The 12935-nt window shown below is 39.2% G+C and overlaps 2 protein-coding genes across 3 annotated transcripts in view; both read right to left on the reverse strand.

The window, feature by feature from the left end:
- Positions 1-4422: 4422 nt before the first annotated feature.
- Positions 4423-12935, reverse strand: part of LOC145495092 (uncharacterized) — a 31670-nt gene continuing 23157 nt past the window's right edge. The window contains exon 2 of one of the 2 annotated variants that reach the window (XM_081474661.1): positions 4423-4686. In XM_081474661.1, the coding sequence (XP_081330787.1) occupies positions 4649-4686 (38 nt within the window). In that variant the 3' untranslated portion in view covers positions 4423-4648. The remainder of the gene's footprint in view (positions 4687-12935) is intronic. The other variant, XM_081474663.1, reaches the window with a different exon arrangement.
- LOC145494970 (uncharacterized) lies at positions 6955-12922 on the reverse strand. The gene is made up of 5 exons (XM_081474546.1): positions 12405-12922; positions 12246-12305; positions 11946-11993; positions 10564-10623; positions 6955-9444 (listed from the first exon to the last, which is right to left on the reverse strand). The coding sequence occupies exons 1-5, from the start codon at positions 12487-12489 to the stop codon at positions 9218-9220; spliced, it is 480 nt and encodes a 159-aa protein (XP_081330672.1). The 5' UTR covers positions 12490-12922; the 3' UTR covers positions 6955-9217.

Here is a 12935-nt window from a genome sequence, read left to right on the forward strand (position 1 = left end):
CCAAGCGATTTTTATTTTCTTCGTGCAGCAGTTTCTTTTCTTAAAATTTACCTGTTACCTCGGCCTTTGAGTAGTTGTTCCTGTTGCAGTGTGAGCTGCCGAATTGTTGAGTGAATAAGAACGACATAATAGATATTTGAGGCGTGGGGTGGGGGGGAACGGGCCCCCGGGCCCATCATCCAGATCCGCCACTGCTGAATTTCAGGCTGCATACCTACCTGAGCAAGGGCAGCATTAACTGTCTCACTTATAGCGCGAGAAACAACCTCCGAAATTGACCGGGCAAGAGACGCTGGGTCAGCCATTCATACTTTCATTATTTCTAAATAATGAATTTACATATTCAGTGAAGTTCATTATTTCTAAGTAATAAATTTACACTCGGCGAGATGAAACTTCATTATTTCTAAATAATGAATTTACACACACGGTAAATTCATTATTTCTAAATGATAAATTTACAGTCGGCGAGGTGAAACTTCATTATTTCTAAATAATGAATTTACACACTCAGAGAAGTTCATTATTTATAAATAATAAATTTACAGTCGGCGAGGTGAAATTCATTATTTCTAAATAGTGAATTTACACACTCAGTGAAGTTCATTATTTATAAATAATAAATTTACAGTCGGCGAGGTGAAATTCATTATTTCTAAATAATGAATTTACACACTCAGTAAAGGTCATTATTTATAAATAATAAATTTACACTCGGCGAGGTGAAATTTATTATTTCTAAATAATGAATTTACACTCCCGGCGAAGCAATTTATTTATAAATAATGGGATTTACAAACTTTATGATATGTAAATAACTATTTTAGAGATGACCTGATTTATAAATAATTGAGGTTGTTTAGTTTGTTATTTATATATAATAACTCTATGGTAAAAGATTATTTATAAATCAGGACGTACCTAAAATAATTATTTGCATATCGACGGACAAGTTCTTGTGTCTTATTTATAAACAAATTTTGTGGCATTTCCAATTATTTATAAATAGGGGGAAAATGGCATAAATTCGGTCTAAATAATAAATTTACAAACGGCGCCCCATACTTGACGAGCATAAAAATGTGTTAGTTTTTACTGAGCGTACATCCAGACTTAGCTCAGTGTTTTACAGAAACAACCTGTGTGACAATCGTTTCCTGTCAGTATCGGTAGGAGCCGAATGGTCCATGATGGTGTAAAACTCTCAGCTGTGCTCAACCATGGCCTGCTTTGAGTTGGACACCTAAATGAACTGTTGTGTAAGCCCTCTTATTGTGTCCCCAGTAAAAAGAAATAGTTTTAGACATGGATGGAATGTTACTAGTTCTGTCATCAAGCAGGAAAATCAAAACTGCGCCGTAGATGGCTGTTAACTAACAGAGTGCATGAAATTAGTTGCAGGCTGAGTTCACTTAGCCAAACTTGAAACCGTGTTTCAAAATTAAAATTTTCTCTACGAGTTGTAGATTACGGTTTAAGTAAGTAAGTTTTCAATCTTGAAGCGCGGTTTATCAGCTGTTTGATGGTGTGACTGACTCAACCTGTAGGTAATTTGCTCTTTGAACTCACACGATGTTTTAATTGTTTCATGGGATTCACAATCCCCTTTCGAATTGTAGTAGGGAAAGCAAAATCGTTGTTGTCGTTGTTGTTGTTGTTGTAGTTGTTTTTCTTTGGATTTAGAGTCCGTATTTGGTTTTTCTGAAAGATTATGTTGCCAAAAAGTCTGTTTCTCATATTTCTTATCTCTATATACGGTGCGAGAGGGAGAACCAAAGCTACTATATAAGGAATGGAACGAAGAACGGCGAAGACTAATAATAATTTAGTATATTTTCGCTCGTAAGGTTAAACTCCTTCACTAATGCGCAGGCTCTTTGGGTTCGTCTCGCGATTTGCCAACGAAATTTTAAGTTTGAGGACATAAAGACGACTTTCTGGGGTCTTTATTAATGTTGATATGTCAAAATAAGGAATAAAACTTTTAAGTCAGCTTCCCGGATCCTTTTCCCTTCGGAAGAGTGTCCATAAGATCGAAACCATCAAAACGGCACAAACTATTTAAAGAGCAACAAAAATAGCCTTATTAGACATTTAGGCTAAGATTTATTTCAGAGACAGACTGTACTTGTTAAAATGTTATAAAGTAAAGGAAAAAGAATTTCGCATTAGTTTCGATCGCTAATGATTACCTGCCTATCTATTTCCTCATTCTCTTCGTTTTTGAGTAGTTACAAAACTGTTTGAGATTCCACACTTTTGTTTATTTTATTTTAAAACCGTCAGATGTAAACATGACAGATCCAGAAATGACAAGTAATAAAATTGTAGTGACTGACAATGTATGCCTTTCTGAGCATTACAATACCGACGGCTAAGACCAACAAAGTACGATGAACGAAGGAGCTGGAGGGACATATAACTAGTACTCATGTCTTTATTGACAAACGCAAAGCAAACTCAGTAGATTTCTTCATATACGTGTTTCTGGTTCAGGCCAAAACCTCCCTCCGGTACTTATCAGAGAGTACGTCGCCCAGGTAACAACCTGGACTTTAACTCTGTTTAAGCGATGCACTGATTGATCTGGGTTCGTACCGGGCTTGGCCAGATTAACAAGGACTTCAAATCCCTTGTCATCAGTTGCTCGCACCTCATTCGACGTGAAGGAATAGAAGGGATGTGGCTGCAGCTCTTGACGAAAACGGGATTCTCTCGACTCAACAGAAGTGTTGAAAAACTCAGTAAGTATGAGATTCATGTAGAGTAGGGAATCTGGATAAATGGGACTAGTATATATGTGACTCACGATCAGTTGTATGAGAATGGAGTTCTAGCCGCGTAAATATGCCTCGTGACAAAATAGGGCAATTGAACGGGAAAAAGAACTTCATATACCGATGATAGCTCGTGACATGCCCCTGCAGGAACTCCGAAGCTCAAGATGAAACAATGCGTAGATTTGTCGGTAATTCATGTATGAATATTTTACTTCAGATTGAGACTTTGGCCTTTTTATTCAGCGGTCAACCTTTTAAAGGCACGCCCTGAGATGGAGCATGGTTCAGGTTTTACAGCGTTTTTTGCCTGGTCCCACTTACGGAATCCTCCGCTACTCGCCGACCTGTTTGAAATAATTAACCTACTAAAAATTTTTCGAATACTCTGCTTTCTATCTAGCGTGAACATTTTTCATTTCCCTGTTACTGAAGCGTTTGAAACGAAGCTGAGTGGCACAAAACAAACAAACTAACAAGCATTTGTCTTGCCATGCAAGATTTACTTAAAATGACCATTACGTCATTCACGCAATTCCCTCTGATAGCTTTCTAGCAGCCCGATAGTATCAGCGCTCTAACTACAATTTTCCGAAATCTCTCTCTTTCCAGTGTGAAATGACCACCTCATTGGCCAGACGCAACTTTCAGGGTACTTGCCAATAGCAATAGAATCGCAAAGATATTCTGGAATATTCTGCTGTTTATTTTAGTGTCAAATGTAACCTGTCGTGACTCGCAGGATTTATAAATAAACACCACAGTGCGTCATATAAGAACGTTTCACTCAAGGATTTCCATCAGATCGTGCCAATTGCTAATTCTTCCCCTTTCTGGTTCAGTTTTTGGTCATTTACTGAAATCTAAAAAAAGAGTTAACACCTGAAATAGGCCTGGAATGTTTATTGTGCTGTATCCAATCACCCGATCTTCAGACCACCGGAAACAGATTGGTTTTTTCATCGGTCACGGAACTGATTTCAGGATGTACCCTTCTTCTATTTATATTACGGAAATTCTAAATAATTGCTTCACGTATTTCTTTGTGTCGAGAACTACATCCAATAATTTAAAGTTTTCTTTAGTAGAACAAAAGTCTCCATTCATTTTGGCAAAAGATTCCAATCCCTTTAGCCGAAAGAGACTGTGCAAGCTAACAGTAAACACCAGAGCGCAATAAATGTGTCTACACTCGGTTTGCATACAGAATCATTAATCAGCTTAAAATTGCAATATACGTTCAGTTTCTTCCATATCTCCCTTAGCTTTTCGCTGTGCTTTATTTACGACCTTACCACTGTTTATATTACCAGGATCTAAATGTTTGCGTTGCGTACTGACTATATGTTGTATATTAGTATAAATCTACTAGCGTTCTATCACGAATGCCGTTCTTTGATTGGCTACGCTACTCGCTATCTATTAAACAATTAGATTATGAGCTCGAGATAGAAATCCAGAGCTCATAATCTAATTGTTTAGTATATATATGAGTACCCTAGCAGTGTGCGCTTGTTAACAAACTGGCTACCGCTCCTTTGCGCTTTTGAAAGTTCTGTGAAGAGGATTTAGATACCATTTTGAACGACTAGTAGATCATGTATACTAAAACAATTAGATTATTCGCTCTCGATTTCTATGCGTGATAGTTGACGAGGGCGCAGTTGACGTTCCGATTAGAAAATCCAAAGTGTTCCTTTATTTTGTCAAATTAACCATAGGATTTGTTGCTAGATCCTAACAGCCGACTGTACAAACTATCCTGGTGCTGTGTTTACGCACCTACATTATGAGGACCGGACCTTCAATTTAGGTGTAATTCTAAATTATGCATGTCTTCTTCTTCAACCGTCACTCTAGCCGGGACCTTCTCACAGCCCCTTTAATGTCTTCCCAAAAAGCGCAGGAACTGTGGTAGAGCAAAGAGAATGAGTGACGCTAATGACGTTGTCACAACGCAAGAGCTTTGTGACGGGTGTGAAGCATCTCCATCCATTACTGGCGAACAGCGACAGCCAATTAATTTCGGAAGCAAATTTGTTTCCGTGATTCCGCGATTTATCTTTCCATCTTTTGCGTGGAGACGAGAGCAAACGCGGGAAGATCAGCTCAGGACAGAATTGCTTGGAAGAACATTGTGGAGGCCTCGTGAGCCACACAGGCATTAAGACGATATTAGTTTTCTGTCATGTTCCCTTGTAGCCTACTACTGGTTTACCGGTCCCGCGAAAAAAAAAAAAAAAAAACAAGCAAATATCCATATTGACGCAAGTGCCTTCTTAAGATATATAGGCCAACTATTAAGCGTGTGTTTTGCTTTAATTCTCAGTATTTTGCTAAGGAACGAGAAACCCAGTAAATAGACAATTGTGTCGGATAAATCTGGCCACCCTTGTGGCATGTTTAATGAAATCAATGAAATGTGTAATAGGTGTTACTAAAATTCACAACATAGCGCTAATACTACCGAAACAGATTCAGCTATTGAATAAAATTGGGGCGACAAAAATGCGCCAATTTGATAATAAAACAACTGAATAAGAAACAATAATCCGTTGGTCGGCAAAAAGGGGAAAGGGGGGGGGGCGGGGGGGGGGGGAGGAGAAAGAAATATAGCTTAAAAACCGTGCTTAAATCGGAGCCTGAAACCGCCTTCCAACCTCATTGGTTATATTTAATGATACCCACTATACCTGGTACTATGCAACCCCAACGGATTACCAAGCGGGCAACATGCCTCGACATAAAGGACATTATATTTGTCTTTGTTATATGGCTCTGTCTCACAAGGACTGGGAACTACCGAATTCACGAATTTGATTGGCTAAAATCGATGTGGAGAGCGGTCTAGATTTTCCCATCTAGATCGGCATCTAGACCGGTAATGTTTTTCCGTAAAAAAGTTGCAAACTACAATGGCAAGTCATTGACTGTTTTCATCGAACAATATATATTCATGGAAGTGCCAAAAAGCCTGATGAAAAAAAAGAAAGTCAAGAGGACGAGCAAACTTTCGGCAGAATTAAATTCAGCTCATCGCTGTTCGCAAGCAAAATGACAGTTAGTACAAACCAGTTACATTAAAACGAATTAAATTATTCTTATTTGTGCCACATAATAAAAATCTTATTAACCGAGCTCAGTCGGTCTGTATGGGAGAATCTTGACCTCGGTCTTGTGTACAGACCTCACTAGCACTGCGTTCGGTCTGTACTCACGACCTTGGTCAAGATTTTCCCATACAGACCTCCTGTTCGGTTAATAAGAGCTTAATAATGTCTGCTCTTATATCGACGCGAGTGCCTTTTTAAGATATAAAGTATTTTAAAACTACCGTGGTAATTGTAGTCAGGCAAGATAAAAATACTAAAATGTTTGTTGTCAATGACTAAAAAAGGGTTGATTTTAACGTTTCGATTAAAATATTGTAACCTTCTTCAGCATAAAAAATTATGCGTCAAAAACGGCGTCAAGATATAAACGAGACCTTTAAAAATGAACGAGAGTCCCACTATAGATTGGCTAAAATTCTGGTCACGCATCGAATGTCACACTTCTAGAAGCAATATTCGCGTCCACTAGCGCTGCGAACAGCGGTACACTATCTGTATATCATCGAGATCAAATTCGTGACTGTTTTGTCAGTTTTGTGCACAATGTTGCGCCAACAAAGAGTTCTTATTACCCGTAATGACGGCTCTTTTGTGCTCTTTTGTTCTTGTTTTCAAAGCGCGCATGGCTTGTCCAATGTACCTCTCCGTTCTTCAGTGATAAGAACTCTTTGTTGGCACAATGTTGTGCCCAAAACAATCCCGAATTTGATCTCGATGATGTACAGATAATGAACCGCTGCTCGCGGTCCTGGTGGTCGCGAAGATTGTTTCTAAAGGCGTGACCAGAATTCTATTAACGAGCACATCCAGATTCCAGAGGTGCGCATTATTTTAGCCAATCTCTAGTGGGACTCTCGTTCATTTTTAAAGGCCTCATTTACATCTTGACGCCGTTTTTAACGCATAATTATTTCTGCTGAAGAAGCAAAGCAAAGCTCGCGTGTAAACCGCAAGACAAAAACGATTTAATACCACTGTATAGTCAACAGCCGAGGTGTACTACCTAAAATGGCCTATACGGGGAGGCTTTTCCAGGCTTCAGGTGTATAAAAGGGTAGTGATTTCACAAGTTCAGGCATATGAAAGGCCGAGGAAATCTTTTATTAAGTTATTTTAAAGGGCCTTCAATTGAAATTTTTCGAATAGACGCACCTCAGGGCTGTATCATTTCGTTTATTAAGCACTACATTGAAATGACAAGAAGGCTTCCTTTTTTGGCGCCTTATTCATAATAAGGGCCAGTTACGAAAGTATATGAAAGAGGTACCATTTTTCTAGTAAAGGTATAAGAAAGGGTACCTTTTCAGTTTAAAATAGCATACAAAAGTGTAAGGGGTTGGACCTCGGGACGGGGCCTACCCGCATAGAACTTCGTGTAGTATCCGCCCGGGAGTCAACATTTGGACAACAATAAACCACACCTCACATCTGTGAGAGTCATCGAAAAGAAATCCGCTTATTGCTACAGCAATGTAACAGCCTAGCTTAACATAACAGGCCTATAGCTAACAAAACGTACAAAACAAGTACAAGTCAAACCTCTATTAAGTTGTCGCCCAGGGGAAATAGTCAACTGGGCGCTTCATAAAGATTTACCGTTTAAATAGAGGTGAAATGTAATAAAGTTAGCTACTTGTGGAGTCTAAGTGGTGACCGCATCCGTTTAGTAGAGAATGGTCCGCATAATAAAGGTCTGACTGTAAATGCAAATCAACTTTGTTCCCACTGTCTCTAGGAACGAGGTTGGATGCAATTATGTCTGCCAAACACGCAGCCCAGTGTCTGACTTGCTTAACAGGCACCAAAAAAATAAAATACATGTAATACACTGCCAAGGCTACTATTTGACCTAGTAACACGCACAATCAACTCCAATTTGAAAACACGAACGAAAGAAAATATAACTGTTGAATCGCTTGTAAAATCAGAGGAGTGATTACATAAATGCGGACGAGGTAATCGTAGAGAAATATAAACTTAGTTGAAAAAAATCAGGTCTTATAAAATAGGCCCTTTGCGTATGGTACGGAATTAATTATGGTGGGACGCAAGTTATACAGTGGGACTTCCAAAACAAAGGAACTCGTACCATTCCAGCCCGACCTTTCGATTCCTTTGTTTTGAAAGTCCAACTGTGTAACTTGTGTCCCACCATCATTAATTCCGTACCATGTGACCGGATCGTGCAAAGGGCCTATTATAGAACGATAAGGGACTAGTTCCCATGCTTTATCGGGAGTTCTCCGAGCGCTGTGGTCCCCAGGAGTACAAGACTGCAGCACGCACAGGGTCGCGTGTAGGCGCTAAAAATGTATTTAAATAGCGCGTGACGACTAATTAGTAGAATTCTACTAGTATACTTCTGCAAATTTTGCAATCTGATTGGGTGAGCTACTCGTATACTATCAACCATTAGTAGAATTCTTCAAGTATACTACTGCAAATACTGTAATCTGATTGGCTGAGCCATTGAACACTATCAGCCATTAGTGTGGGGTGGCTGGAGGTCGTCTAGGAAATGGCGACGTTTTCTTCGTGTTTCCAAAGTTTTGGAGGAAAATTTTGATGCAAATGGATAACTAAATTCCTGAGAAGTCTAAACAAAGGACATTTACGGTTTCTTGACTTTTAAAAACGCTGAAATTTTAAATGACAATTCAATCTGAGCGATCTTTTTCAGGCGCAAAGTTTAATAATGCGTCAAGAAATAATTGAAAACCGTGAAATTTCCCAAGGGCAGGGAAAGCCCTCGCACTCGGGGAATTTAAAGATTATATTCTACGCTGAAAACTATCGTTTTCACAGAAGCAAGCTGGGAGGAGCCGCCGAACATTTGATTGACGTTAGCGAAAACGCATTCGTCGCTTGAGCTTTGAATTTCAGAATCCGCATGTTATTGAAGGGCGCAGCAATGACGGCGTTTCAGACAGTCCAATTTTCAACATTTCCGGAGAAGAAAAAACAAAAAAAAACATTCTCGCAGACCTGAACCCTCAAGAAGTCCGCTTGTTTTAACCTTTTTTGTTTGTTTGTTTTTCTTTTTTGTTTTGGATCCGGTGTATTCAAACGTCGCCGAAAAGCCTAGTTAGATAAGAAAGCTAACAGACCCGCTGTGTGCCCATGCAATCAATCAATGAAGGGAGGAGTCGCGTAAATATATAGGATTATTACGACTGAATATTGACAAATCATCAGTCTAAAGCAGCTATGTCAGCTCTTTTGTTTGCTCACTCGCCAATGAAAACTTCACCTTGGTTTGTGTGCCATTTTATCCTAAAAGAATCAAATTCTCACACGCTTGTTTGTTTGCCTGTATAGGGCGTCGCTTTAAACTGATGATTTGTTGACCAGCCGTTTTCGTCTATCAACCTCGTTCTTCACAAAATACTTCACAGCCGTCCATGAGCGACTGCTCAGGGCCCCTTGGCTCCTTTTAATACATTCCTTACATGGCCCTTTTCCTGGCACAACACCCGAAGTTATGAAACGCCCTAGACGACCCAGGATCGCTCTTTTCTCTTCTTTTGTCCATCGCTGTTTCACTACTGTCTGTCCTGAAAACGGAAGCACATAACTGATTAGTATATTTTTAAAACGATCAAGTTTTCTGAACTGATAGTGACGTGAGGCATGGGACTTCTGTAGATTATTTTGGGAAGACACAATGCACCATACTTTTTTTCAGGGCCCGAACAAACGCCAGCCGAAGGTTCAAAACATGTCCATCGGGGTCACGGTGCTTACAGAACCCGAGAATTGACAAAACTGACTGAAAGAAATACAGTTTTAAGGCCCGTTCACACCAGCGAATTTTAGTTTTACTTTGGATGCGATTTTTACGGCGACTTAATCGTGACGCAAAATCACTCGTATAAAATCCATGCGATTTTAATGCGATTTCTTTCTCCTCCGCAGAGGCTCCTTATATGGGAAATTAAATAATAATATTGGGTTTAGGAGGGCGCGCGGGGAACGATGGGAAGAGGGAAAGGGCGGGAGCCCCTTTTCTCTCTTTCTCCTTCCCGGCATTCCCCGCGCGCTTCCGTTTTTCCCTCTTCCCAGCCTCCGAACTACCAGCCTACGGCCAAGAAGCCTTTACGGTCAAAACAGCACGAAAGAGGCCTCTGCGGAGAAGAGAGCAGGTATTTTGAATATGCAAATTTCACTGCGACTTTGCTGCGATTCTCTTTAGATAACTGCTAAAATGTGTACCAGGGGTCCCCTCAGGGGAAATCAGTATCTGTGTTTTTCGTCATACCACAATGGCCGGAAACATTAAGGAAACCTGAAAGTCCGCAGAAAAAAGCACACATGGGAAGTTGACGAAGAAGAGATGCTAACAGCTGAATGGGAAAAGTTGGACTGCGAAGATTTTAAGAGAACAGAACCAAAGCAAGCGGTGAGGTTACCGCAAGCACCGTCAAAAATGCTCCCTCTTCGTCTCTTGTGGCTTTCCATGATTTTACCCAAATTGATCGTTTTTTCCTCTTTCTTTGCCGGCGAACATATAATGCAATAGTTACACATAAACTGCGTTAAATATTTGCAAGTTTCACATCGTTACGCCAATTGTTACAACAACATTTTCAACAGTGTTGATCAACTACACATACGTTTTGCCTAAAAACCACTGGAAAAAACGCTCGTGATTCCTTCGTCGGGTATCAACTTACTTTTACTTCTTGGCGCCACATATTTAGAAGCTTTCTGTCCATCTGAACTATGGCGAGGACCTGAAATACAGTAATGAAAAAGCGCCCGTGCTGTGTGAGTAACATTAGCATGTAGTCATTTTTCTCGTCTGACCATGTTAACCCGTATCGTTACCGTCAGGACTGAGTGAAAAAGAAATCGTGCGACTGCGATTTGTCCTTTTACCAATTAATCATAACTATAACAAGATACGAAAGTGAAGAAGACAGCATTTACTTTCCGAGATTCAGTTGGAAAAGGAACCCATTCAAGCGAAACTGTCCAATAATCAGGGTTGCTGATAACTAATCAGATACAAGAATTTTATTTATATAGTCATGATTATTTATGTTATTGTTTATTGAAGTGCTTTACACACTCGATTAGCACCTATTTTTTTCTCGCGGGAAATTTTTCCTGGGACAACTCCGAATTTATCATCTTCCGCGGTCTGCAAATGAAAGCACAAAACTAACGATTTCACTTTTCAGATTTTCAAACCTTGCCATGAGAAATTAAAGTCAAAGGTCTATTTTTAAAGTGGCACCAGCAGGGGAATGGCCAAAGCTTGACCGCTTAATACGACGTACGTACCTTCAATGTTGCATTGGAATGAAATCAGTTTTGTCTGCACTCAATACCATTATTTTTCTGTCATTTCTAATTTCATTTAATATCTTTGAATTGTTTCCTTGTGTATAGTGAACGTTTAATACAGGACAAAACAATAGGGACAGTTCTATGGGACCGCCTAAAATGGAAGTCGACTTTACAGTTATCAAGGGAGGCGATTTCTGAGTTTCAATAAAGTTTATCTATGTATGTATGTTAGTACAAGTGACTGCCTAATAAAGGTTTGACTGTGGTATAATTTCATCATTGGCTTAAAGGAGCTCAGTCACGGTTTGCGCAGATTGAAAAGTGTAGCCTCAAATTTTCAAATTCTTCGTTTGTAATCCGTGTCAATCTTCTCCATCCTTAGGCATCCCTGTTCCTTTATGGTTTATCATTATCTCTCTGGTGTTTTTCTATCTTATTAAACTGTTATTTTCAGGTTTCCTACCATTCAAAGGTAATTTTGTATGTGGCCAAAATAACTCAAATTATCGTGACTGAGCTCCTTTAATGTGGTTCTGCGGCATAGTTGTCTTCCATGATTTGTTCAAGACAGGAGATTGAGTTTTGTTTTGTAAGTCTGTTGGTTTGATAGGATTTAAATTTGCATTTTCTTGGCTCTACATGATTATTCAGTTTATCATTGAAGCGCAACCTCAAGAAAATTAGCTTTTGTTGAACTATTTTCTTCCTAGTAAATGTTTTGTATATGTATCGAATACTTTCTTGTCTGCTTTTATCAACTCACTTCTGGGACTCTGTGGCACAGTTTTTGGCACTTTCTTTCTTTGAGGACCTGAAAATAAACATGGTCAAATTGTAAATGCAACTGTTCTAAGTTTAATTTTTTCTGTTCATAACAAATGATCTATACTTTTGCCTCAAAATGATTAGGGTTTTTGGACCTGTCACCTGTTTTAACTGATCAAATTCCTATTTCTTACTCTACACAACTACCTAACGAAATAGTAATAGAAGCATTTTTCCGTCAGTCTGCTTTCATTTAATATCAACTAGATGCATGCTATGCAATCGTTTGTGAACTTACTTTTGTTATTCCGACTCACGCTTTGAGCATCGGAGAGCTTCGGAGAGCTTCGGGGAGGATCTGGAATATACCAAAACAAAACGGAAATGGAGGGTCGTGTAATGCTGAAAGTGCACGTTTGGCATAGTGTAAAGGAGATTGAAGGTTAGTACACCGTACCTTTGTTAGTCTCGGGCGCACAGCTTCTCGCACCGTTCTGTCGTTTCAAACCACTAAGAGGACCTAAAACGAATATTTTCAGCATTTGCTCTGAATAAATTTGACAACGAAAAAGGAAGTCAAAATTTTAATTTTCAATCAAATTAGCACGCCCCTTTCCGTTCATATACAGCAGTCAACGATGGGAATTTAATCCAATCAGATTTAGGCAAATGAATAGCTAACTCTTCCTTAAAAACACCTGCACACATAGTCTTTATTTATTTATAACGTGAAAAGAGAATAGCGGGACATTGTTCCTAGCCTGCATTTATTTAATTAGTTTCTCACCATCATCATCTAAAAAAGAATCTGCAAAGAAAAACGAAGTGAAGTTGAAGTGAGTTTTGTAGTTTTCCATGTTTTCCAGAACTAGCATGAGATTAACGATAATTGATATTATAAATCAAAACCAACATAGATTTTTACAACGTAACCATCCTCTGAGGCAGAGGGAGGGAACTTAGTTATGTTTTTATGCCTGAGGTGGGG

This window comes from Orbicella franksi, chromosome 8 (assembly GCF_964199315.1).
Source record: "Orbicella franksi chromosome 8, jaOrbFran1.1, whole genome shotgun sequence".
Classification (NCBI taxonomy): domain Eukaryota; kingdom Metazoa; phylum Cnidaria; class Anthozoa; order Scleractinia; family Merulinidae; genus Orbicella; species Orbicella franksi.